General features: G+C 29.7%; 3 protein-coding genes across 11 annotated transcripts; all 3 read left to right on the forward strand.

Annotated features, from left to right (window-relative positions):
• Positions 1-205: 205 nt before the first annotated feature.
• LOC130811057 (uncharacterized) lies at positions 206-7,088 on the forward strand. Its single transcript, XM_057677214.1, has 6 exons — positions 206-844; positions 1,218-1,350; positions 1,914-2,046; positions 3,924-3,960; positions 4,504-4,783; positions 6,269-7,088. The coding sequence occupies exons 1-6, from the start codon at positions 626-628 to the stop codon at positions 6,370-6,372; spliced, it is 906 nt and encodes a 301-aa protein (XP_057533197.1). The 5' UTR covers positions 206-625; the 3' UTR covers positions 6,373-7,088.
• A 7,383-nt stretch (positions 7,089-14,471) lies between these two features.
• On the forward strand, positions 14,472-21,534 carry LOC130810452 (serine/arginine-rich splicing factor SR34A-like). 8 transcript variants are annotated; one of them, XR_009041058.1, is made up of 14 exons: positions 14,472-14,642; positions 15,502-15,705; positions 15,837-15,959; positions 17,031-17,096; positions 17,305-17,379; positions 17,455-17,566; positions 18,576-18,622; positions 18,705-18,762; positions 18,987-19,036; positions 19,274-19,330; positions 19,996-20,087; positions 20,238-20,282; positions 21,186-21,261; positions 21,351-21,534. XR_009041058.1 is itself a non-coding variant. In XM_057676521.1 (14 exons), exons 3-14 carry the CDS (start codon positions 15,703-15,705, stop codon positions 21,205-21,207), a joined length of 750 nt encoding a protein of 249 aa, XP_057532504.1. In that variant the 5' UTR covers positions 14,473-14,642; positions 15,107-15,389; positions 15,502-15,702; the 3' UTR covers positions 21,208-21,534. The 8 variants fall into 8 exon arrangements, 5 of the variants coding, with proteins under 5 accessions (XP_057532504.1, XP_057532507.1, XP_057532503.1 ...); XR_009041060.1 differs by having other exon boundaries at positions 14,473-14,642; positions 20,211-20,282; XM_057676521.1 differs by adding an exon at positions 15,107-15,389 and having other exon boundaries at positions 14,473-14,642; positions 21,186-21,534.
• A 1,729-nt stretch (positions 21,535-23,263) lies between these two features.
• LOC130811120 (60S acidic ribosomal protein P1-like) lies at positions 23,264-25,149 on the forward strand. Of its 2 annotated transcripts, XM_057677297.1 has the most exons (5): positions 23,264-23,399; positions 23,544-23,647; positions 24,562-24,768; positions 24,879-24,935; positions 25,037-25,149. In XM_057677297.1, exons 2-4 carry the CDS (start codon positions 23,579-23,581, stop codon positions 24,930-24,932), a joined length of 330 nt encoding a protein of 109 aa, XP_057533280.1. In that variant the 5' UTR covers positions 23,264-23,399; positions 23,544-23,578; the 3' UTR covers positions 24,933-24,935; positions 25,037-25,149. The 2 variants fall into 2 exon arrangements, with proteins under 2 accessions (XP_057533280.1, XP_057533279.1); XM_057677296.1 differs by having other exon boundaries at positions 24,879-25,149.
• The last annotated feature ends 1,157 nt before the right edge of the window (positions 25,150-26,306 follow it).

A 26,306-nucleotide genomic window follows, 5' to 3' on the forward strand; every position in this document is an offset into this window, starting at 1 on the left:
GATGAGACAAACTAAAATAAAAAATAATAATAATTAAAAAAAAAAGTACAAATCAAGAAAAACAATGAGAATAATAAAGAAATTTTTAATTTTTATAGCAGTAAAATATCATTACCCTGGATTGAAAGTGTGAGTATTTACTCAAAGTTTTGAAAATAAATGTAATTGGACAAAGGCAGCCCCTCTCACAAAACCCAATAGTTGTGGGTACATAGTAGCAGCTTTCTTGTCTTTCTCTCTCTTCTACACTTTCCAATTTCCAGCTAGGCATTATCTTAATTAACACATAGTGATAGTACCCTCTTCTCCTCCCTATTCTCCATATTTCTTTTATTTTATTAATAATATCATTATAAATTTCTTTCAATCCCATATTTATCTGTTTCTTTTTCATCTTCTTAGTCTTCTCCCTATTATCTTAAAAATACCTATATTTTTTCATTTTTTAGTCTTTACTGCATATTAAACCATCTAGGTTTTAGTTTTTGAATTCTTAAACCAAAAATCCAAAAACTAATTTTTATATTTTTTATCTAAATTTATACTTTTTTTTCATAGAATAAATCATCAATTATTATTATTATTATTATAATTATAATACATTTTTATTTGAATTCCTTTGATTATGTCTCAACCAAGGCAATTTCATATAGTTGGAGAAAATTATAATTATGGAATTCAGTTCATAAATAATGATACAACTTATACAAAAATATTTGTGGGTGGTTTAGCTTGGGAAACTCAAAGAGATACTATGAAGAAATATTTTGAACAATTTGGTGAGATCTTGGAAGCTGTAGTCATCACTGATAAAACTACCGGAAGATCTAAAGGCTATGGATTTGTAAGATTAATTCTACCTTTTTTATCATTTCGAATTTCATTTACGTTTTGTTTTGGTTTATTTGTTATACTTTGATCAAAATTATAATAAATTTTTTAATAATTAATACAAAAGTATTTAAAATGGGTTATTTTGTAAATAGTTTTTTTTATGGGATTATTGTTATTTAATATTTTCTATTCACTATTATTATCTCATTTGTTATTTCAAATAATTATTTATCAATTAATCTTAATATGTATTTTATTCATTAATAAGTTAAAAAATAATCAAATAAAATCATAATTGATTCTTATAGATATAGATTTATTAATATCAAATTTTTGTTTTTTTTTTAATCGGAAAAAATTGTTTTTATGTGGATGATTTTTAGGTAACATTTAAGCATCCGGAATCAGCTTTTAGGGCATGTCAAAACCCATCACCAGTTATTGATGGAAGAAGGGCAAATTGCAATCTTGCTTCTTTTGGTGCTCAGAAGAACCGTCCACCCACTCCTCAAAATGGTTTATCTCTATAAAACTAACAAATTTTGGTTTAGTGGGATTGGTTGGGTGATTTTGACCAATTTCAATGCAACTTAACTGCATAGATCATCCCAATTGGTTGTTTTTGGACCACTAAATGTTTATACATCGTAAAAATAAGAAATAATTTCTTATTATATTTATTTGTTATAAATATTTAATCAAGAAATATCTCATATTTTTGTTAAATATCTCATATGTTTGCAAAAATATTGGTTGGACGATGTGAATGTGCAAAAACAATCGCATTTTGGGTATATAATATATTTGTTAATTATTTAACGTTACCATAACTGTATCAGTTGACTGCATTGTCGTGTTGTTATACTAAGAACTCTACGATTATTTTAATTGATCTGCATTATATATTATCATGATTGATTATATGTAAATATTTTTAAGTTTAGTAAATTTTGGATATATTTTAGAATGGGTTGCATGCAAGAAATTTTTGATGAAAGTTCTGTCAAAAAAATTAAAATTTTGGAATTTGATTTGATTCGGTTCGATTCGATTTGATTTGATTTGATTATTGCATACAGTTGTTGCAGGAGCAGGAAGGTATAGAACATCACCTGGATTGATGAATGCGCCTGCTTATCCAGGTTCATCTTCACCAGCTTACTATCATCAACCATCTGCTCACCAACCTCCATTTCCTTATTCATCTTATGGGTAAGTCATAATAATGTGGCCATTTTGTTAAATTAAATTAATATTTTAATTATTTTAATTTTTTTAAAAACATTATCATAATTACTTTTAGTTAAGGATTTACCATGATCCATGATTTCACTTTTTTGTGAATATATCATGTTATTTGGGGCCAGTTTTGAGGAGTGGTCAAAACTATTATAGACAACTAGACAAATACTAATGCAGAAAAAATAGTCCAAAATACAACAAAAATATTACTTCTATTTCTTTTACATGCTTATGCAACCCAAACTTTAGTGTAAAGAATTTTAATATTAACTTTATATATGTATTAAACTCTTAAACTATATATGTTAAAATTTAGTCGTGTGAAATCTTGTTTGATTCATCTTAGTACAAAGTTTTATAATAGGAGTATATATAATTTTAATTCAATTAAATTAGAGATATCAAAACTTGAATAAATGTCTAATATGTTTTTTTGACACTATTCCGCAATTACTTTTAGTTTGCATTTTATTCACAATCTATAAATCAACACATAGTCAATTGAAATCTTATTTGATTCATCTCAGGTTAAATTGATTAGTATTAAATTTTTATAGCTTTTAATCAAATACAATAAGAGTTTTAGGGTTGAAATAATATATCAGCAAGTCTGCAAAATCAAAGGAGAGTGTATGTTCATGTAATCAAATTTATACTCTTCCCTTTTTTTAATCAAATGTCGTCTCATTTGTTTTTACTCTATTTTTAATCACTCTTAGTTTAAAACATATTTTAAGCGAAATGTTGCTTAATTCGTTTTAGTGTAAATTTTATTTATATTAATTTTTTAGTAACTTAGAATCAGACACAATTAAAAATATTAAAGATTGAAATAACGAATCAACAATTGTATAAACTCAAACGAGACATTTTATAGAATAGGAAAGAGTCAATATAGAACATTTTATCTTCTATTTTACCAAACTTAACAAAACTGAAAAGATTTTTTCATATTAATTATCTAAATTAAATTTTCAACCATTGTCTTTAAATAGGGTATAAAGTTTTTAGAAGGGTATTTTATTATCCCTATGAAAGCAGTAATTTTAGCTACATTATTATTATTGAATAATAAAAAGATCAACGAAAATGCCAGTGCCCCCTTTTCAGATACCTCTTAGGTAGTGAGATTTTTATCCAATTAAATACATGTAACTTTTTCCCTTTCTTTTAAAAAACATGGTCAAAGAACAAAATCACTGTATTTGACTGCATAATGTCTTCCTAATTGTTACTGTGGTAAATGCAGTTGCAGAAAAGGGAATATCCAAGGAAAATGTTTTATTTTTAAAATTTAAAACCTAATCCTATTAGATTAGAGTAAAATTTTTTAGTAATTTATTTACTGTCATATTGAGATTGCTATATTTAATTTTAAAAATTATTATATTAATATATAATAGTAACAATTTCATAGGGACAAAAGGTAATACTTTTTCTATTGCCCTATCTTAGTTAGTATATTTGATTTCAAAACTCAAAAGCTCTCGTATTGATACATATAATGTATTAATTTCAGTGGGATAAAAAAAATTAACACTTTTCTAATGTTATATTGAGATCGTTACATGTGCTCTCAAAAGCTCTCTTATTGAAACGTAATTTTTTTTTCACCGTCTTATTAAAATTGGTACATTTAATTTCTAAAATTTAATATTTATATATATAAGTATAATGTATCAATTTCTATGTAATCCGAAAAATTCAAAATACATTCTAAGACACTTAATAAAATTCTATCATTAATCATTATGTTTTTAATGGACTTTGTATTATTAATCCAAGTTCAAATTAAAAATCCATTAATATTTCCTCTTTGTTTTCTTGTGCCTTGATTATATTTGCAGATTCACTGGTTATGCACATGATACAATGTACCCTATGGTAATTGCTAGCTTCATTTCCATTATTTTTTTTTTATTAGTACACTCTCTCTTACTCATCTTGATAGTCTTATTATTTAACTTTTGTCACTGATTATCGATTATTTTTAACTTGTATTTATTCTTAATTTATAAGTTATAATTAACATAGTTAAGTGAGATCATGAATATCTACTTTTTACAATATGGACAATTAAATATATTAATGATAGAATTATTACATTGGTAAATGTGCTCAGTCAAATGAAACTAGGGTGTTCATTTGAACCATCGGGTTAATTTCGAATTAGGTATTTCAGTTCGGTCCAGAATAGAGTGTTGTGTCTACATTGGTTTTTAGATACTTTTACGTGCATTTTAAAGTCGGATCAAGTTGAATTCGGTTACAATGTCGGATAAATATCAGATCGAATAATGTGTTTTAAACACCTCTAAATAAATCTATTAGGATGAAAAAGAGAAAATATGTGATATAATGCACTAAAAATTAACTTAAATTTAAGTTCAACAATTTCCCTAAATAAAAATATTTTATGACCCACAGAATTACTATGGTGTGTATGGTCAACAATTTTCTCCATACTACCCAACAACTGGAACAGCAACAGCAGCATCATCATCAACAGGGACAATAGGGTATTTTCACAACTATTACCCATATTATGCCCCTTATGCACAAAGTAATCAAGCTCTTGGTTTTGGGACCCAGTATCCTCAAATGCTACAACAATACCCTTTCTTACCCCAGCAACTTAATACCAGTGGAATCTTATCACTTCCCACTTCAACTATGCCAATGCCTAATACTATCACTTCTACTACAGGTTATTATTTTTTCTTTATTCTATTTTTATTTTTTTTTTCTGTTTTTTTTTTTTTTTAACTTGCAATACATTCGTGATACCGATCGATATATATGGAGGAAGAGAACGAATAATACTACCTTAGGTCTTTAATAGTTATTGTTGATTAATTGATCTTATTTAGCCTATATTTTTCTGTATTTAACTAGAACATAATTAAAATGAGATCTTTATAGATTCATCTTGATACATATATTTATAATATAAGTTTTTAAAAACTTTTTATTATATAAGACTAAAGATATTAAGGATTAAAATTACACATTGAATTGCGTGAAAAATAAAAGTAACTATAAAAACCAAAAAAAGTATAAATAGACATACTTTCTCGTTCCATATTACTTGCATCAAACCAATTTTTTCACTATTCTTCATTCTATGACAATTTACTTATTTCGGCTATTATAAGAGGAAAAAACACAGTCATGTGGGATCTTGTTTTATTCGTCTGATCATATATTTTCATAATATCAAATTTTTATAGTTTTTAGTTATGTAATACTCTAGATATAAACGATCCGACAAACTTATTAAATTGCGCAAAAAGATATTTGGTGAAAGTATTTTGAAACGAGGAAGTATATATTAGCTTTAAAACTTACTCACCGATACGATAAAGATGTTATCTTAATATGGTTTGATTTATTTTAATTGATCTGTCCTTTTACTTTCTCTCAAAATGAATGTTTAAATGATGAGTTGCGACTTTCAGTATAAAGAAACAAAAAAAGTATATATTTATAAATAGGTATTTATTTTAGCTATAATACAAAGTTTTCAATTTCATTTAGAATAGTCTAAAATGATGTGGCTTGACTTTGGAATGACGTAAGAAAACTCACATGGTTTCATATCATTTGGTGTGCATGATCTTGTACTTAGGTAGAGTTTGGGTAGTACAAGAGTTACTATTAAAATGACATAAATGTCCTAATTGATTTTAACATAGTTTTTCCTCTTTATTAGGACATTTTCATCGTTTAAATCTTATTTTATGAAAAATTTAATACCCTAATTCCTTTGAATTTATTACATTAGATCCATAAAAATATCGCTTTAATTTGTATAATGTAACAAATTCAAAACAAGAAATGAATATTTATTTAACATGTTAGAAAATGCATGCAACAAAATGAGAAAATTGTAATTAGATAAATTTAAAGAAACTACACCCTAGTCGGTGTTTAGCAAACCTTTAATTTATTTCATTCTTTGAATTTTGACCGTTCTAATCCTAAAAGTTTATCTTCTGAGTGATTATTGTCTTCTGATCTTATTTGTACTCATTTTCTCAGCATTATTTTCTCATTTGATAATGGTTCGTATGATTCTTTTTTAATTCATTTACAAATTCATTTATTCTTTCAACCTCATTAACCTATTCCTTAAACCGAGGTGCAAATAAAATAAATTTCTTTTTTAACACAAAATAAATAATAAGTGCAGGAGTGACAACAACTATAGAGATAATGGCTGTATCAACAGAGTCAGGTCCTTCTCAAGCAATTACCACTGGAGCAATTACCTCTGAACCCATTTCATCAACCTAGCAAGAAGAAGCCCATGTGCTTTATATTATAAAGACTAACAAATTTCATAAAAATGTGAAAAAAAGAAGAAAATATTTCCCATTAATCTTCAACATTGAAGCAACATAAGCTCCATTTCTTCCCGGGATCGCGATAACAAGAGCTTGAAGAAGATTTAGCCATGTTTATCGTCCAAGATTTTCATAAGATTGATCAAATTAAACCATAATATGATCAATCTTTTAATCTTGGTTTATGTTACATGTTTAATTATTAGGGTTATTATAGTTAATTAGTAGTATTAGGAGTCATTAATTAGCATAAGTAGGATTATGAAGGGGGGAAAATCATATTGATTAAATTTAATTTTTTGGCATATTTTTCATGAGGTTGGAACCTAAAATTGGTATTGGTTACAACCCAATTAGATAATTTTGGTTTATGTCATGGATGCATGAAGCATCTCTAGGGCATAAATCTTGTTCATATTTAGTAGCATTATTTTTATTATTTGGTTCAAAAGGTTGGTTTTATAACTTTTGAACCAAAAAATTTGTTGTTTTTATAGGTGCATTTAGGAAGGGGAGATAGGATTCAAACCCTTTACCTAATAGTCAGGATAACCAATATGTGGCTATTTAGGCCCTTTATTGATCCAATTGTATTTGTTCTTTATTATAAAAAAAAAAAAAAAGAAGGCAAGCTTGGATGGCCTTGTCAAATGTTGACTAGTAGTACCCATTTTTTGTTCTAATTTTGTTAATTTATAATTTATTCAATAATTTATTGATAAATATTCAAATATGGATTAATCACAAAGTGATCAAAGACTTTCCTTTTTACCCTTGTAATAAAAGAGTTTGATTTTTATCACCTATATTAAGATACATATTCCTCTCCTATTTGTCTGTAATGGATTATTTCTACTTCGAAATCAAAATACATTGGAGTTAGTTTCATTCAATTCAGTTTTATTGATCACTTTTTCTACCATTAGAATGAAGTTAAAGAAACAAAAGATGTAGATTGTCTTTTTTAACATGGTTGTTATACTAGTACTTGACAACCCTTTTAGGTTGTGAACTTGTGATGCTTCACTTTCACCCTACTTTCTCTTTTTCTTTTGAAAGGGATAGTTTATTGTGTCTTCTTATATGACTTTATTTTATTTTTGTCTCCCTCTAAAGGTTGCATGTAGAATGTAGTTGGAATCCAAGGGATCTTGTAGAAAATGTAATGAATTTAGTCCTTTTTTGCTAGTGATCTCAAAGTTGAGCATGCAAGTCTACATGATATGTAATTCTCCATTGGATTCCTACATGACAAAGATTTATTCATGTAAAAAGGAAAAAGTAAAGGTAAGAATCCAAGGCATAATAGTATTTGAACATACTATGAAAGTATATCTACAACTCTAATACAACATTCACATGCAATAAGTGAACTATTATCATGAAACCATTGGTTGAAACTTTGGTTTCAAACAAAAAGCATTGTGTTTTTTGTGATCAATAGGTTGAGTAATTTGAAAATATGTCAACTACAGTCCGTTTGATAACTTGTATTATATAGTGGGAATGGTAATAAAATATTAGAGTAATTTTGGTAGAAATATATTTTGACAAGTTTAATGGTCATGATTATTCACCTTCAACAACATGATTGTCTTAAAAAAAATATTCTAATTCTTTACCATTTGCAAATGTGATATTAGATGGTAATAGAAAATCGTGAACAAAAAAACTTTTTTATGATTAAACTTTCATTACCATAGAAATGACTTAATACATATCATGAAATTTTACACTATAAATCATTTTCATTCCTACCTTTTAATACAGATCAGTAAATGGGCCGTTAAATCCAATCTCAAGGCCAAATAAAAGAAAATGTCCTTATGAAGTTGTTAGGATTAACTATTGGCTTCTTCCCTTAAAGTCCGAAAGTGTTATCATCTTGTTACAAGTTTTCTTTCTAGTACTAATATCGAAGTACATATATAAAATAAAATATTTAAATATCGATATAATATTTTTATCAAACTATTATAAATCTAAAACAATTACTAAACTTGAAATAAAAATTCTAAATATATGATTCAGCTTTTGACTTTTCATATAATGTGTAGTAAAAATAACATTGTCAGTCTATTAATTAACATCTTATTATACCACTTTAAGCAATGACATAATTTAATTTGAACTTTTTTTTCCTAATACAATACTACGTAATGACAACTTTAAAATCATACTCTAACAATGGTTAGATTAGTGGTAGAGGTAATGTTTTCAATACTAAGAGGTCAAAATTTTAACTTTATTTTTTAACCTAAGTTTTGAAGTTTAATTATTTATCCCTTTCCTTTTTAACCCAGTTTTAAGATCTACGCCTTTGCCCCTTCTATTTTTCATTAAGTTTCGATATAGACTCACTTTAAAGCGTCATAAATCTAACACACAAAGTTAACAAAGTAAAAATGAGAATAAAAGTAATAAATTTTAGCTTATATTAATGGCATGATATAGGAGGAAATTCATGCACATGGAGATAAGTTTTGGCGTTTACTACAAATTAATACTTATTATAGCTAGTTGATAAATGATAGTAGTAGTTTATGGATGGCTATGATTGCGGGGAAATGGCGCGATTTCACTCGAAATTGGCAACAATCCCATTCTCACCTACTTGACTGATTCCTTTTTAAGCACTATATGTACCTTACCTAGCTGTAGCTCATTGCTCTTACTCCTTCACTCCCTATGATTATGCAACAATCATTTTTCACAAAGATTTAAGATATACGGAGACGATTAAATTATATGGATAAGATTAAAAATAAGAAAAATAAGAAAAACTGTGTAGATAAGAATAAAAAATATTATAAAAAATATTATCTAAAATAAAAAATATAATTGCAAAGTAGAAAATACGGATCAAAATAAAAATATTGGCAAACTAGTAGGAGTACCATTATACTTAACTTTCACTTCTTCCCCAATTTATAACCGTTTGCCATCATTTATTTTGGTCATCTAACATGTGATATACTAGTATATCATGATTCAATTTTCAATGGATGCTTTCTTTTTCAATGATTTACCTAAGAAAATTATTGGTTTCTACTAGTTAAATATCTTTCCTTTTTTATTGTTGGTTCGTTTAAATTATATTTTGTAATTTGGTTTAATTTTTGGATTATAAGTTAGGCTGATAGAAGGGAATGATTAGATGGGATTTAATTTTCGAATTATGTCTTTAAAAGACGTTACTTATTCCAATTGAGACAAGACTAATATTTAAGTTTGGTTTAAGTACTAAATTAAACCATGTTCACCCTCCAATTGAATGAAGATTAAAAAGTAATTAAGAGTATAAAGTATCTTACAAGTGCATCTTATAATGCCAAATTAATTCTATAATCAAACCCTAGATGGCCACATATGTGGCCTAGATTGTTCAACTTTTCTCATTATACATTTCATGAATGAGTTTATGACCTAATTGGAATTGAAACAACCCCCTTAAAATATAAACCACAAGGATACAATAATCGATCAATGTGCTAATTATTCAACTTTCACAATGATGAGAAGAAAAGAATAATACTTATTATCTTAACCATTATCACTAAATCATGATCTAGTATATCATTTATGCTCGTTGTAAGAGACTGTATTTCAGTGAGACGATATCAAAACAAAGAGCTCATATTCTCATTATTAATATTATCAGCAAATTTTGTATGAGACAGTTTCATTGTGAAATGAGTCAGTTCTCTAATGGATCCCTTTAAAATTGTAAGTAATCGCTTTTAAGGTTATGAGTGATCACTTTATTATGACTACAAAAGTGATCACTTTAAGGTTTTAATTGGTCACTTAAAGATTCTAAGTGAGCATTTTAAAACTATAAGTGATCACTTTAAGATTATAATTACTCAATTTAAGACTATCATTATTTATTGGACCATCCTAATAAAGATGGTCTATCCGTGAGACTTTCTCATTTGAAGATTTATGTCATACTAAATGGGTTTTTTGAACCATGTATGAATTGTCTAACAATGAGATTGCCTCTTACAATAATTCATTATACAATTTCTCTTGAGACGAGTTTATACAAAATGTCCATTATGCGAAAAATTTCTATTATTAGACTATTTAACCCAAATATATGACACGTCTCACGGCGAAATCGTTTCATATAAGAAATTGTGCTTATAATATCCTTCAAAAAAATTAAAAGAAATTAATCCACATTCAAACCAAACCTTGTGATTGGATGAGAGTCCATCCAAAAAAATTGAAAGAATAGGGCCTAATGGTTCAAAAGATTTTATGAAGCGCATATGAATTATGAATGGACCTAAGGAACCAATAGGACCACCATCTATTGGTACATAACCATAACACGCTTCTGGGCCTAACCCTTTTAAAAGCGGGCAGCCAGCCTACCACATTTGGATAAGAAGGATATAGAAAATTTGAAATGTATAAGACAATTTATTAAAAAAATAAACAAAATAATATAAGTTTCAACTTTATTCCAAAATCAAACGCAAAATTCTCAAATCTGAGGGAGATTTGGGGCTGTTCACAGTTAGTAACTACGAACAGGTTAAAAAAGACAAAATAGTTGTTCGCAGTTACTAACTGCGAACAGCTATTTGACCTGTTATTGTGGAGCATGTTGTTCGCAGTTACTAACTGGGAATAGATAAAAATAGGTCAAATAGCTATTCGCAGTTAGTAACTGCAAACAACTATTTTGTCTTTTTTGACCTGTTCGCAGTTACTAACGAACGGCTCCAAACCTCAAATTTGGGAATTTCACGTTTACTTTTGAAATAATATTGAAACTTATACTATTTTATTCATTTTTTTTATAAATTATCTTATACATTTTAATTTTTCAAGGATATACCTAGTGGCCCGAATATCCCCATAATCTTTTGCTTGAAAAAACTATACTGAGTTGCTTTTATAAGTGGCTGATCTTCGGTGATACAATTTTAAATAAAAAGCTTAATCTCATATTATGTATTAGATGGATTATTTAACTCTTAGGTACTTTCCTGTGAAACGGCCTAAGTCGTGTAACTGATCCATGCCCAATTATTTATAAAAAATTCCGACATACTAATTTCAAGACTTAAAAGGATAATTCAAGACTTAAAAACTAATATCAAGAATTAAAAGGTCTATTTTAAGTTTTTAATATCAGTTTCTTCATTTAAGTCATCCTACTTTAAAGTAGAAATGAGAATTTTAAGTCTTGCTATTGGTCTTTTAAGTCTTGCTATTGGTCTTTTAAGTCTTTAAATTGGTCTTTTAAGTATTAGAATTGAGCTTTTAAGTATTGAAATTGTCAAATTCCACGACTTAAAATGACAATTTCAAAACTTTAAAATTGATCTTTTAAGTTTTCAAGTTGGTCTCTTGAAATTGATATTTTAATTTGTGAAATTGGTTTTTTTTAAAAAAATAGGTCGGCCCAATAAGACGTGTCTTACAAGTGAGATGATCTCATCTAAGATTTTGTGATTTAACCCATGTATAATGTGTGTCTTACCATGAACACCATTTCATTCAATAATTTGTGAGTAAAAATTTGTGATACTCACAAATTTTTGAATAAGATGGCGTCATGGTAAGACTATTTCTATTGGGTTGGTTCATATACCTTTAGTCTATCAAAGTGACTATTTACTATTTTTAAAGTGAACAATTAGAAAAATTGACTAATTATATGGGCATGTCTCATGGTGAGACGTTCTCATACATTATGAGTTGTAAAGTAGTCAACAAGTCTTGTATGAGACTGTTTCACCATAAGACGGACTATATAATTAGTTTATTTCTCTCAACGATCACTTTCAGACTCATATTTAAAGTTATAATTGGTCATTTTAATATAATAAGTGATTATTATAAGTGATCACTTTAAAACTGTAAATGTACATTGAGTTAGCCCAGCAAAAATGTTATCACTGTGAAACTACCTTATTTGAGAATTTATCTATAATTGCTTTTTTAATATAATAATATAAGATTAATTGGACGTATTTATTTATGTACATTATTAGAATTTTATAAAAAAATTATTGAACATTTAAAATCATCATCCGATTTTGCATGTAAACATAACGATTTTAAAATCATTGATTATATTTACAATGATTATCACCTAGATGGATACCCATGCACTTATTTTATATCTTATATGTATGATAGATTTTTTACAATTCATATTTACTATGTATTATTCAATAATTTATCCAATATGTTATAAAATAATATTTGTATCATTAAATAAATAATATACATTTATTCAAAATATTACGTAAAGCTTTTTATTAAATCTTTATCTTTTTCAAATTGGCACATTTCATATTTAGTTTTTAAATTGTTATCCTTCCTAAAATTTTGATATTTACGATCATTATCAATTAATTTTAGAGCATTATTTAAGATAAAAAAAATCAAACTAATATCCCATCTTGGAGTGGTGAGCATATATCCTATTCATAAGTGGAGAATTTTTAACCGCCGCCTTATTGGGTGAATCACATTTTAGCCTTTTATTTATATTATTTATTTAAACTTGATTGGTACCGTAAACAAAGTATTGATCTAATTTTTAAAAAAATATCTAATTTTAACTATTTGTGCTATATAAGTTGCAAGTATATATGAAAAGTATATTTAAATTTTTTTTTTTGTGGGATGATTTATTAAATTAAATGTTGAAATGAATTAGAGTAAAAAATCTAAACCCGAACCTCACCATAAAAAAGTTTAAATTAAGATAAAGGGTGACAAAAATAATAAATATAGAAAATTTAAATAGTGGAAGATATTATTAAGTCGAGACAATATTCTATTATTATAATTTCATTAAGTGGTTTCTACTTTCCACACAAGTGAGATAATATTAATTATTATTTTTATTTTACTTATAATTAGATCTTAATGGTTCGACTTAAATTCGATCATTAATATGACCCTATTTATTATGAGCCTATTATTTGATACTACTTCTATACATCAAAAAAATTACAATATGTTAATATAGTGATTAGGGTTTGACGTTGATTCTTAATCCTTGATTTATATGTTGTGGTGAAAAGATGTGAAAAGGTGTAAAATTCATATAAGGTAAAAATTAAAAATATGGATTCTTAATCCTTGGTTTACTTAGACTTATACTAAACAACTTATTAATATAATGGTTACTATTTTCATTTCCATATCATATTTGTCACCACTTCCTTTCCATTTCATGACAAATACCAAACAACTCCTAAGTGTATTAGTCCCTATATGTTATAAATAGGGCTAAACACATAATTATTAGACTAATGCTTTCTTAATTTTTCTCTCTCTCTCTCTCTACAAATTAATCTCTTCTCTCCTTATTCTCTATTTCTCAATTGTAATCATCATCATCATCTTTGTATCTCCATTGGAGGATCTTTGAAGAACCAATAACACATCTAGGCTAGAACCATGAATGTAGTTCAATTAAGAGTGAATCACGTAAATTCTTGAGACTTAAACCTTTGTTCCTTTGGATATTGGGGTTAAATTCTTCGGTTAACTTTTACACTATTTACGAACAAAGTTTAACGCAAATGATTATTCATGTATATGAGCATTTGATCTTTTTGATAATGCTAATTTAAAAATAAATTTTGAACACTTGATTTTTATTTTTAGTATTATTTAATTTTATCAGCCCGTTAAATTTAAAAAATTTTAAATATTAATATTTTCTATTTATAGTATACAATATTAACTTTAAAATTAACTTTAGCTTAATTCTTTCAAGCTCACTTTATATAAAATTCAAATTCGTTATTTATATGAGCATTTAATCTTTTTGATAATGCTAATCTAAAGTAAATTTTAAACTCTTAATTTTTTTTTATTATTTAATTATATCAGTCCATGAAATTTAAAAAATTTAAAATATTAATAATTTTTATTTACATACAATATTAACTTTAAAATTAACTTTAACTTAATTCTTTCAAGCTCACTTAATATAACATTCAAATCCGTCACTAAATAAGGCAATACGTGATAGATTTTTTTTTTCTATTTATCAGCTTAAATTAATTATGTGACACAAGATTTCATTAGGGTAGGAGTTTTTCATATTTTTTTCCAGTCTTGCTTTGCTTCAAGCTCCAAATATCAGAGCCTATGAGGCTGTGACTCTGTGAGCAAATCCAGCAGTTTCAACTGAGCAAGAGCTGAGAAGAACACTCTTTTAGTTCATCAAAACAGGTTGTTAACTTGTAACTTTATTAATTAGATCTTCAATTTCTGCTATTCCTTACAATATCTATTCATATATTGCTACTAAATTTTAATTTGATTCTTCATTATACTTGAATTGATTTCTCTTTACTGTTAGCTATAAAGTTTTCTTCTTTATTATTCAATCTCTTCTGGGTTTTTTGTATGATTTTTGTTTCTGGGGTTTATGGGTATATTGTGTTAAGTGTATGTTTTGGGAATGATGTGAAATGGTACAATTAATTAGATGGGTGTTGCTAAATTTGGATATTAAGTTGTAGACTATGATTTTTTGAAAGGGTTAATTTCATTTTTGCTTAGAAATGAGTATTGTCAAAAGATCTGATCTTGGCTTGTTCTAACACTTTTAGGCATTTTCTAGATGGATAGGTTTTTAGAATCCTTTTCTGGGAGGCATAGGTTGTGATTAATCAGGAAGTATTTGTTTGAAGGTCTTGCATTTGTTAAGGGCTTAAGATTCAAGTTCAAGCAGCATTTGGATTCAATTTTTGCTATACAGAACTTGAATTCTCGGGTTGCTGGACAGTTATACACGATTCATTACTCTTCTCGCGAATTGAAAAACAAATTATGGTTGGCTGTGGACTATTTTGAGCATTCACAAATTCAAAACACAGATTAGTTGGCGAATTATGTTACACTGTTCCTGGATATGCTAGTTGTCTCTTGAGTCTTGACCTTGATCTACTTCCAATTATAAAACTATTTTACTAGGTAGCTAACATGAACTAATACCATATATTCATTAATTTTAATTATAACTTATGAATACATAACCGACTCTCCGTATTGTGACATTTGATGACGCACAATTTCTTCATGATAGATGAAAGGAGCTTGGACAAATAGGAGCAACATATATAGGGATATAGGAGGGGAGAGGGAGAGTTCAATGTGCTTGTGCTTTCCTTGATGTGTCGTGGTAAAGGAGATTTTCGGTCACGCTTAGAAGATCTTCTTTGCCTATGCAAGAATCAGGAAGAGAATTGGGCGAAGCTTGTGTAGCACCACAGTGTGGATTGCTCTCATGGTCCGCTTCAGTTTGGGCTTTGCTTATCCTGTGTTTATCTACTGATGCTACACGGCAGTTTTTTTATTTGAAAATTACCTTTTATGAGTGATGTATTATAGGTACTTAATAAGCATTTATGTTGCCTGCAGCAAACCTGCAGCGAAATTGATTCATTACGGATGGCTGGTAGTGGTCGTGCCTCCCGCACAATTTATGTTGGAAATCTTCCGCTGGATGTAAAGGAATATGAGCTTGAAGATCTGTTTTACAAGGTTGTGTAAGTTTTGGCAAGTTGGTTACTATCTTCGTAGGTATTTGTGCTCGTTACTTGAAAAAACATTACACTTGAAGACCAAATCATTTTTGTTTTTTTTTTCTTTTTGGAAAAAACTTGTGGGAGACGGATGCAAGAGTAATATACTGAGATACAAATAGCATTGAAAGTCACTGTAAACAAAGTGTGAACTTGGTTGATGAAAATAAAAATCCTTTATTGTCATGGCTATGTATTTTTCTGTGTATTTTCTAAGTTTCCATTGTAATGATTTCAACATTTTACTATGCTTTATTGTACGGATGGTATTTCTGTCATCATAAGTTTATCCTAATAAGAGTAAGGTTGCGTACATCCAACCCATTAAACCCTCGAAGGAGCCATTTTAATGGCATAGGGGTAATAAAATCATGTTGTTTAAGTTTTACTGAGTTGTTAAAGACGGTGATGCTTTCTTGTAATTTGAAATTCAGAGACATGATGCACCTGATGTTGCAATGACGTGTAGTGTATCTCAGTCAAATTTAATGCATTATTTTGATCACTAAATATTAAGCTTCCATGCTGGGATGTACTATTGATATCTATGATTGACAATTATTAGAAGTGGCTTCTATTCACCACATTCAGAGTCAGAGTCATCAACCCATTTTCCCGCACAAGTCAGGGTCCTGGGGGGAGGGTAACGGATATATCATATCTATGCCCCCTCCAAGGAGAGGACAAGGAGATATGTGCTCACTCAGTTTATCCCCCACGAGTATCATTTCTTTATACCTAACATGAGACACTGACAGATTATTTTTAGCTTCTTTTATCAGTATTTATGTGTTAGTTCTTTTGATTTCTACAGTGGCTGCGTCTCTCATCTTATTTCCTATGCTCTTCATTGCTTTAGGATAAAGAAGAAAGTTAACATGTCATTAACAATGGAAAGTTTAAAAACAAAACTGCAAAGTCGAAAAACTTCTATTTTGTTGGTTTTTACTATTTTTTTATTGTCTGCATCATCTGTTTTAATCATAGAATGATTATGAATACTTAGAAAAACTCTTTCCGCTTGCTGCAGTATGGCCGTATCGTAGATATTGAATTGAAGCTTCCTCCACGCCCTCCAGGCTATTCTTTTGTAGAGGTATACCCTTCATCTTAAAATGCATATTAGCTCCATATTCAAGGTCAGTCATTGAGGTGGTTTTGAGGACCAGGCTCTGACGAAGGACTTGTACTACAACCTTTGGGCAGCCTGTCGATGTTTTGATGCCAGATTTACACCGAAGTTATCCGTAAAACATTCTTACGTTGCCCCTTTTAACTTTGTATTTCTTTTTCTTTTTTGGTAGTTTGAGGATCCTAGGGATGCTCAAGATGCAATAAGGGGTCGTGATGGCTATAACTTTGATGGTTGTCTTCTGAGGGTATATGCCACTAATTACAAATACATGTTTTACTTGCTGCTCAGTTTTCAGTTTATTAAGTAGCTTGTTATTCAGGTTGAGCTGGCTCATGGTGGTAGGGGTAGGTCCCCTATGGGCCCACGTGGTGGCAGAGGTGGCAATAGTGGAGGTGGGCAGTATAGTGTTTCCCGTCATTCTGAGTTTCGAGGTACATACAATATTAAATGGACATTGTCATCATTCTGCTTTCTATACTTGTTCTGGGGTTTAACAACAATTATGTGAATAAAAGACTTGGAACTTTTTTCTGTGTAATTTAGATTTCAGCAGCAATTGGCAATTGTTTAGGGGAAATTCTAGTGCATCTTGCATAGACTAGTTCAGAGATGCTACATGGCGATGTGTGGAGTAGCTTCTGAGGAGTAGTAGGAAGTAGGATGCAGAAAAGACTTAAGAGTCAGTTCCTTTGAGGAAAAACATATAATCTTCAATGATCACAATTCACAAGACCCTTTTTTGTACTTTTCCGACCCATCGTTTGTTAAGGACCAGTACATGTATACAAAGACGAATAACACTTGTACAAGGGATTGAACAAGACAAATAGTAATCACAAACAACACTAGAAAAACAATTGCATAAAAATCAAGTGGCAGTGAAAAACCGGTAGATGAATTCATTTTAAATGGAAGGGATTCTAGAGAAATTCTGAAAGTACATGCAAGAGATCTCTCTCAGAGATCTGCTATTCAAACCCTCCCAATACAAAGAAAATACAAGATGCTTGTGGAATATTTGTTAAGGAACCAACTCAACCAAAAGGTTACGCTGATGGTTGAGGCCCAATGATATGTTATATACTCTAACACGCCTTCTCTTACGAGAACCTTTGGGCTTGAAATGTGGATACAGCACAGATCCTCCTCATACCTGGCGCTAACTATTCTACTTTAAATGAGGGGTGGTTGAGATTCGAACCCGTGATCTCTTTTCTCGCTGGCTTCTGATACCATGTCAAGGAACCAACTCAACAAAAGCTTTAGCTGATGGTTAAGGCCCCATGATATGTTATAAACTCTAACAATATTTATACATTGGAGTATAAAAGATAGAAGTAAAATCATATTATCTTTTTACAAAACCCATTCCTCTAGATGTTTAGTTCTTCCTCTATTTCTTATTGTCAGCATGATATTGATTTATATTTTGTTATGTAGTTGTTGTGCGTGGACTGCCCCCTTCGGCCTCGTGGCAAGATCTGAAGGTGTGGGAACTGAGAATTCTATATATTTTAGTAATTTCGGTGCTCAGCCATCACACATCCTAATTGTTACTCTATCTTATAGGATCATATGCGTAAGGCTGGGGATGTGTGCTTTGCGCAAGTTTTTCGTGATGGTGAAGGTATGAAACTATTTTTGTTGATTTCTTGATGTGGCTTTGTTCGGGTGTACCAGAAAAGTTATCACCAGAATTCTCTTAATTGCAACTTATACTATTTTAGATTCGATTCATATTTTCAATGCTCTGTACCTTGATGCATCAAGGATGTGTACTAAATCTATTTTATTTCACATTTTCGTTGCTTCTCTATATGACTTCTCATTTGTCTGAAAATGTTATTTCAGGTATGATGGGAATAGTTGACTATACTAATTATGAAGATATGCAATATGCTGTAAGTATCACAAGTATTCCAATCAGTGTAACATTATTTGCCAGTTAATTTGCTTTTTTAATTCACGATTCGCTCATAATAATCCTAAAATAGCCTAAAACTGATCATAATTCACTTTATTTGATACGCGATTTGCAAGGAGATTATTGAATCATGTGACAGTGAGTCCAATGCCTTATGATAAATATGTTCTGTTGAATGCTCAATTTTTAACGATGAGATTTATTTCTCACACAGATACGCAAACTGGACAACACTGAATTTCGAAATCCTTTCTCAAGATCCTACATGCGGGTATATCTCCTTGACTATAATTTTCAATAGCTTGTTGTGCATAGCATTTTCATTTTGCTTCATTACAATCACCTCAAAAATAAACAAGATGCATCATATTCATGGTATGGGGGAACATTAGAAAGCTTTTATTATCTTTTGTGCTTGGGTTTGGGCAAGTAGTTTAGAATTTTTGTGCTTTGTTTTACACTACCATTGCTGCATCAATTGTCGTCCATCAATAGACTGAGACGAGTGTAAACTTTTGTGGACTTGTTGTACCTACTACATACTTCATTTTGCACATTGAAGTGAAAAGCAAAGCAATAGCAACAGCATGCTTGGTCACATGTTACATTTTTTGAAATTAAAGGGGGATCCATGTATCAAGAAGAGTCATTAACCCAGTATCCCGCACAAGTCAAGGTCAGGGTAGGAGGGTAGCAGAAAGATCATATTGCTTTACTTTTCCCGACTTCATTGCAAAGGCTTGCAATTTCCTATCCAGCTAATCTGTGAGCTACTTGATTATATCTATGGTAACAAAAGGAAAAACTAATAGCCAAAAAAAGTTCAAAAAAGAAATCACATGTTACAATTTCTGAATCTGACATGCAATTGTATTTCAAAGTTAACTTCATGAGTCTCAATTCTCATTTCTTACTTTCTGAAACATGTACTTGAAGATAAAAGCTTACGAGGGTAGTCCACCAAGAAACCGGAGTAGGAGTAGGAGCCCAATCCGAGATAGAAGCAGAAGTTTAGAAAGGAGCCCAAGGTATAATGACGATATTTCTCCATGCTTACGGTGTTGTGCTTTATTTATTTGTTAGTTCATATGTTTTCTGCATGCTGGTTAGTGTTGTTTTCTTATCATGTTTGTTGCTTGGTGTTGACAAAGAATGACATGATTATATATGTAACCCAGACCGGCTCCAAGATCTAGCTCTGCATCCCTTGCAGAACCATCAAGGTACTTTTTAATTTGATGAACTTTTTGTAGCATTATGCTTCATCTTTCTATGTCTTGATCTGATCATCTTATGCATTTTGTTGCGAATAGTGAATAAACTAAGAGTCAATTAACAAATGAAGGAAATCAGGAGAACTGCCGGAAACCATGATTAAAACCATTATATGAAACACATAGGATGATAGGAATATAATCTACCCCGTATTTGAAAATCGATAAGATGTTGAAATTTCAATTAGACTAAAGAGGTGGTGTACCTTCAGAGTCTAAATCCCAAGTAATTGGAAACCATAAAGAGTTCTTAAGATACAAAATCCAAAACGACACTCTGTTTGGATAGCAAATTAGGAGAGAAAAGAATGGAAGGGAAGGGGAAGAGAAAGGAAGGGAAAGGAAGGGGAGGGGTAAGCAGGACGAGTGCATATTATTTGTTTAGAAGGGAAGAGAAGGAAAAAGGAAGAAAAACAGGTGTTTTCTCTCCAAATTCCTCCCCTCTCTTTCTGTTATCCAAACAAGGGATCCTTCATTCTTTCAAATACCTCGCCTCCTTTCTCTGCATTTCTCTCTATCCAAACACAGCGTAAATAAACAGAGGCCAAGTCAACGTAATAGTTTCAATGTCACATGCTACTGTTGACTAAGCAACCGCTTTAGCATATAGATATGCTTTGGCGTTTGGAGGTGTTAAAAGTTCCAAGTAGCGTGCCTGGGCCGATTGGGGTGGCCCAAGCCAACTGACATAGTACAAAACAAATCGAACCCACCCTAAAATGCCCAATATTTGGCCATGTGCAAGCTGATCAGCTCTACATTTATGCTTAATGATGCATTAATGATCGTATTCCTGTTTTCTGAAATGAACTGTTGTATATTGCTTGAACGTTTGTTTTTCTTTTTCGACAGGACCTTTGTTACAGGGGATTAACACCATCAGGAAATGTTGTTTCCCATCTCAGAAAGTAATGTTTGCCTTATTGATGTATGTTGAATCATTTTTGTGGCAAATGGTACTTCATATGGTATTTGAATGTCGTGGTTACTTTGCTAACCATGCACATCCGATTGTAGGAAGGTTATTCGTGTTTATCCACAACCTTGGCCTGCATTCGAAGCCTAGAACTTTGTAATACATTAATTGTTGAACCTCAATGCCATGCACTACACATGAGGATACACTTGTGCTTTTTGCCTTGTGAATTTGGATCGGTTTCATCTCTTTTCTTGGTTACCTGTTTTGGAACTTCATATTGGATTTCGTTTGTTTTGGTGGAAGTTGTTAGACCATGACAATTTATCGCATAATTATTTTATGGGCTTACTCGTATGAAAATTTGAGAAGAATAAGCAAATTAATATAAAAAATTCAAAAAATAAGCAACTTTTAAACTTAATTTTCAAAATAAACACTTTTTGCCCAGAGCACAGATTCGGAGTTGTTCGCTATTAGTAACAACGAATAAAGAAGTTGCTTATTTTGGGAATTAAATGCTTATTTTGCTTATTTTGGGAATTAAGTTTAGAAGTTGTTTATATGTGGAGGAGGAAGAAGACATGGGTAAAATGATAATTTCTCAATTTAATGGAAAATAAACGTTTTTCCCTTATAATGTTACTGTAGTTAATTGTTCAACAGTTAAGTGATATTTCATGGAAAGAATTTTAAAAATTGCTACCACTCGTCTTTTGCAATAGTTGATGCCTGCCATATAGAATAAACCTTTTAAAAAATAGCGTTATAATGAGTAAAAATAACGTTAAATATCTTTTTCGGTTTACGTGCCGAAAAATAGACAAATAAGTACTTGTTTCAATCAAATTTCTAAAAGAGTTATCCCATAAGGATAATAGCGACGTCTGTTTTTTGAAAAATCATCGTCATGATGGGTAAAAATGGCATTAAGTATCTTTTTCGGTTTACGTGTCGGGAAATGGGTGAATAAGTATTTGTTTTGACTGGATTTTTGAAAGAGTTATTCTGAAGGGTAGTTAGGACGTTCGTTTTTTGAAAACCATCGTTATGATGCGTAAAAATAACGTTGAAAATGACGTAAAAAAATATCTTTTTTGTTAATTTATGTGTTTTAATTTTTAATTATTTAAAAATATGAGGACCCATGAAATGCTGTCACATACACAACTTAACCTCTCAAACTTAACGGTCAATTAATGTTTTCTGTTAAGTGGTATTTATTTGCAGATAAATATATCACATTAGGTAGTTTTTTGCAAAAAGAAATACATTAAGTAGTTTTTTGCAAAAAGAAATACATTAACTAGTTTTTTTAAATAGACTTATACATTAACTAGTTTCATATAATTTTTCCTTTTAAGAATGTCGTACAATGTATTGATATTTTGGGAATTTATCATACTTATTTTGACAATTAGTTTTTAAAAACGCTTTTTTAAATTTTTATATATGAAAGAGGTTTATTTAATTTAAAACTTATTCACACTTTTAGATATTAGAACGTTTATTTATAAAAAATTTAGACTTACGTATGGATCAGTCTCCTAGACGGTCCCATTTATTGAGTTTGAACTCAAGTTAACAAAAATAGTTTATTTTGTATGAGATTGTCTCATCATGAGACAAGTCTATATAATTAAATTATTTTTCTATTAATCAATTTAAAATTTTAAGTGATCACTTTATACGGTAAATATACATCGGTCAGCTCAATTGAGAACGTGTCATCAAAAAAATCGCAAGTTCTCTAATCACTCGGTTCAAATTCTTTAATAACACGGTCTGACAATGAGACTATCTCGATTAAGCTATGAGATCACTTACAAGTTTAAAAGGATAGCTTTTTTTTATAGGCATTTAGTGATTACTTATAACTTAAGGTGATCATTTAAATAATCAGTTAAAGAAATAAATTAATATATATGGATTTATTAATAATAATTGTTGTTTAACAAAAAATAAGAATTGGGCCGAAAGAAAATTGGGCCTACTCAATCAAACCCACCCGTTAGAACATAGAAGTAGAATCAAAAGAAAAACCCTGGATTTTCCCGTATAAAAGCAAACTATTAGCCATTTCTATCAAAACCCTAATCTATCTTCTCATTTGAGTAGCCGTAAACAAGCAGGAAACCCTCTTTCCTTCGGTAAATCTCTCTTCCTTTCAACATCCTTCGATTTCTTTCGATTAAATTTAATTAATAGTCTTCCTAATTGATGTTTTCTGGTTATGTTTCAGTGATTTGTTTATAAATATTTCACGAAGTGGTGTTTTCTTCTTAATTTTACAGTGATTTGATTGTAATTTCATTCAAAAATATCAACAATGTCGGTTGGAGAACTCGCCTGCACCTACGCTGCTTTGATCCTTCACGACGACGAAGTCGCCGTCACTGTAATCTTCTACTTTTTTTTATCTTTCCCCCTCTTTGGTTGATCGGAATTCTATCTCATCTCATATGTTTTTGTTGATGATTGTTTAAATTTTCTGTTTCAGTTGTGATACGGCTATGTTGTTTGTAATTTTTGCTGCGTAAGCCTGGTTTTTTCGTTTGGTGAAATTTTGTACCGTTTCCGACTATTTCAATTTATTTATATTTATTAATCTGATTGTTTTGTGTTTTTGCTATCTGGAAATTGTCTAAATACAATTTGCATTCAATTTTTAATGAACTTTGTTTTGTTCGAGGAATCTGCATCTTTTGTTAGATATACCTAGCAAGTTATTTTACCATTCATTTGCATATATTTCAATTTGTTAAGTGTATGTGAATGTTACGTGTTTCTATTCTAAATTAGGTATATTGCAATTTGACTTTTAATTTTTTCCATCAATTTGTTTGTTCGAGTATTTTTTATTGTCTGAAACATTTTTGCGTGGTTTTTTGAGAACCGTATTATGATAGTTTCAAACTCCTTTATTGCTCAGCTTTAAAGTGATAATTGAACTGTAAAGATTTCACTGACATTTGCAGTTGTTAACAAAGATGTTGGGTCTCTTCTTTCACTTTGAACAATGAAATTTAAAAAATTAAATGTATTGCAGTTAAATCGTGAACTACAAATTCATTTTGAGTTTTATTGAAGATGTTGGGAGTTTAATTGGACTCATTGGTTTGTTTGATGCTGTCTTATTGGATTTGTTTGCTGTTGTCTTCTGATTGGATTTGTTTGCTGTTATCATTTGCCTTGTATTGTTGGCTCTAACACTTGATTGTGTTTGTAATTGGTTTGGTGATTGTTATGGAAAATGTTTTCCTGAGAGTTTAATTGAAATTTCAACATTGCTTTTGAATGTATAACTTGCAGGCTGAGAAGATTGCTACTCTTGTCAAGGCTGCCAATGTTGAGATCGAGTCCTACTGGCCTAGTTTGTTTGCCAAGCTTTGCGAGAAAAAGAACATTGAGGACCTTATCCTTAACTGTGGTGCTGGTGGAGGTGCTGCACCCGTAGCTGCAGTTGCAGCTGGTGGTGGTGCTGCCCCTGCTGCGGAGGAAAAGAAGGAGGAAAAGAAGGTATACTTTGTTATTGTTATTTCATTTATTTGTGTTGGGATATTTGAAGGATTTCGAGTGCAATGAAGTTCAGATTGTTAACGTTGGTTTTGGATACTTTGCTTTTACAGGAGGAGGCCAAGGAGGAAAGCGATGATGACATGGGATTCAGCTTGTTTGATTAGATGGCAAGATTCATGTCTTTTATCTATATCTTAGCTTATTAGTATTGTGACAGTAGCTATATGTTTCAAGAGAATTTTGTTGAAGTTGTTTTTTGTGTTTTCAGAGATGGATTACTTTAAAGTTTTGCCGTGGTTACCATCATGGAGTTTCCTGTTTTTTAATACAAAGAATTCTGGTGATTTTGGGCTCTATGAATTAATTCTAATTGTTCTATCATTGTGTTCTTTGTTTTTGTTTTACAACTTCCAATTCATATGCTGTGTGGCTTAAGTGCGTGATTCTGCAAAATTGTTGAGGGTCGTGCATTGATCTTGAATTCTTTGCTCGTTTCAAGTTTTCACTTCGATTTTAACTATTGCTGCTTAAATTTTTGTTCAAAGTTGTGCAAGTTCTTGTATATGGTGATTTTTATAGGAAAAATTAATGTGAATAATAGAACACTTTTGTTGAATTTCTATAATACTAGGTTTTTTATTAACTTTGAAGATATCAACTTACGAACTAATTTCCCAGTATAAATATTAATTAAACTTTGGTCATATGACTTGATAGATTTCCCTTTGAAATTGTATTATTTATTGCAAATCAAAAGTTATATTATTCTAAGAAAATTAGAAAAAATTGTACTTTTTCTGTTTTTTAATTTATTTCCGTTTAAAATATTTTATTTTGGAGAGATAAATTTGATTAAAATTTTTAAGACATATATAGATGATAAAATATATTTATGTGGGATTTTGTTAGATTCGTCTTAATGCATATTTTTTATCATATATTTTTTATTATTTTTTAGAATGTGTATTTAGAGATATTGAAATTCGAAACTTAAAGAACAGGGAGTATTATTCATGCAAATCTCTTAAATTGTTTGGCTGTATCATGTGAATTGGGATCTCTTCATTTGTTAAGACAGCTAAATTAGCTTGTATGGCAATTGTGCAAGTTACATCCCAAATTCCTAAATCCTAATAATGAGATGACGAATAATAAGTTTATGGAAAAATTAAAATTTTTGGTGAATTTTCTTATAATAATACCTATTTTTTATTAATCATGAATAACATGAACTTATGGAGAGTTTGTCCTAGAATAACCAATATAACTTTATTTACTAATTTATCAATTTTTTATTGTCATATAATTTTTTATAGTTTGATTTTTAACATGTTAGAAATATTTTAGGAAACACTTCTTAAGTTGGTATTATTTATGGTTAATCAAAAGTTAGTATTATGTAGGAAAATAAGCAAAAATTTGTATTATTTTTGGTAATTTTTCTTAAGTTTATTTTGATAATTAAGTTATTTAAAGAGTTAATTCATAAAAATCCTTATTTAGATGATCGTATTAAAATAAGCTAAAATTGTCTAATA

This window comes from Amaranthus tricolor, chromosome 4, assembly GCF_026212465.1.
Source record: "Amaranthus tricolor cultivar Red isolate AtriRed21 chromosome 4, ASM2621246v1, whole genome shotgun sequence".
Lineage (NCBI taxonomy): Eukaryota > Viridiplantae > Streptophyta > Magnoliopsida > Caryophyllales > Amaranthaceae > Amaranthus > Amaranthus tricolor.

Excerpts from the sequence above, each read along its gene's own strand:
- LOC130810452 (XM_057676521.1), top strand. Across the intron at positions 17,567-18,575 it reads CCGTCATTCTGAGTTTCGAG|TTGTTGTGCGTGGACTGCCC; the intron begins GTACATACAATA and ends TTTGTTATGTAG. Across the intron at positions 19,331-19,995 it reads TCTCAAGATCCTACATGCGG|ATAAAAGCTTACGAGGGTAG; the intron begins GTATATCTCCTT and ends ATGTACTTGAAG.
- LOC130811120 (XM_057677296.1), top strand. The coding sequence starts at position 23,579 with ATGTCGGTTGGAGAACTCGCCTGCACCTACGCTGCTTTGATCCTTCAC. Across the intron at positions 23,648-24,561 it reads ACGACGAAGTCGCCGTCACT|GCTGAGAAGATTGCTACTCT; the intron begins GTAATCTTCTAC and ends TATAACTTGCAG. Across the intron at positions 24,769-24,878 it reads AAAAGAAGGAGGAAAAGAAG|GAGGAGGCCAAGGAGGAAAG; the intron begins GTATACTTTGTT and ends TTGCTTTTACAG.
- LOC130811057 (XM_057677214.1), top strand. The coding sequence starts at position 626 with ATGTCTCAACCAAGGCAATTTCATATAGTTGGAGAAAATTATAATTAT. Across the intron at positions 1,351-1,913 it reads TCCACCCACTCCTCAAAATG|TTGTTGCAGGAGCAGGAAGG; the intron begins GTTTATCTCTAT and ends TATTGCATACAG. Across the intron at positions 4,784-6,268 it reads TACTATCACTTCTACTACAG|GAGTGACAACAACTATAGAG; the intron begins GTTATTATTTTT and ends TAATAAGTGCAG.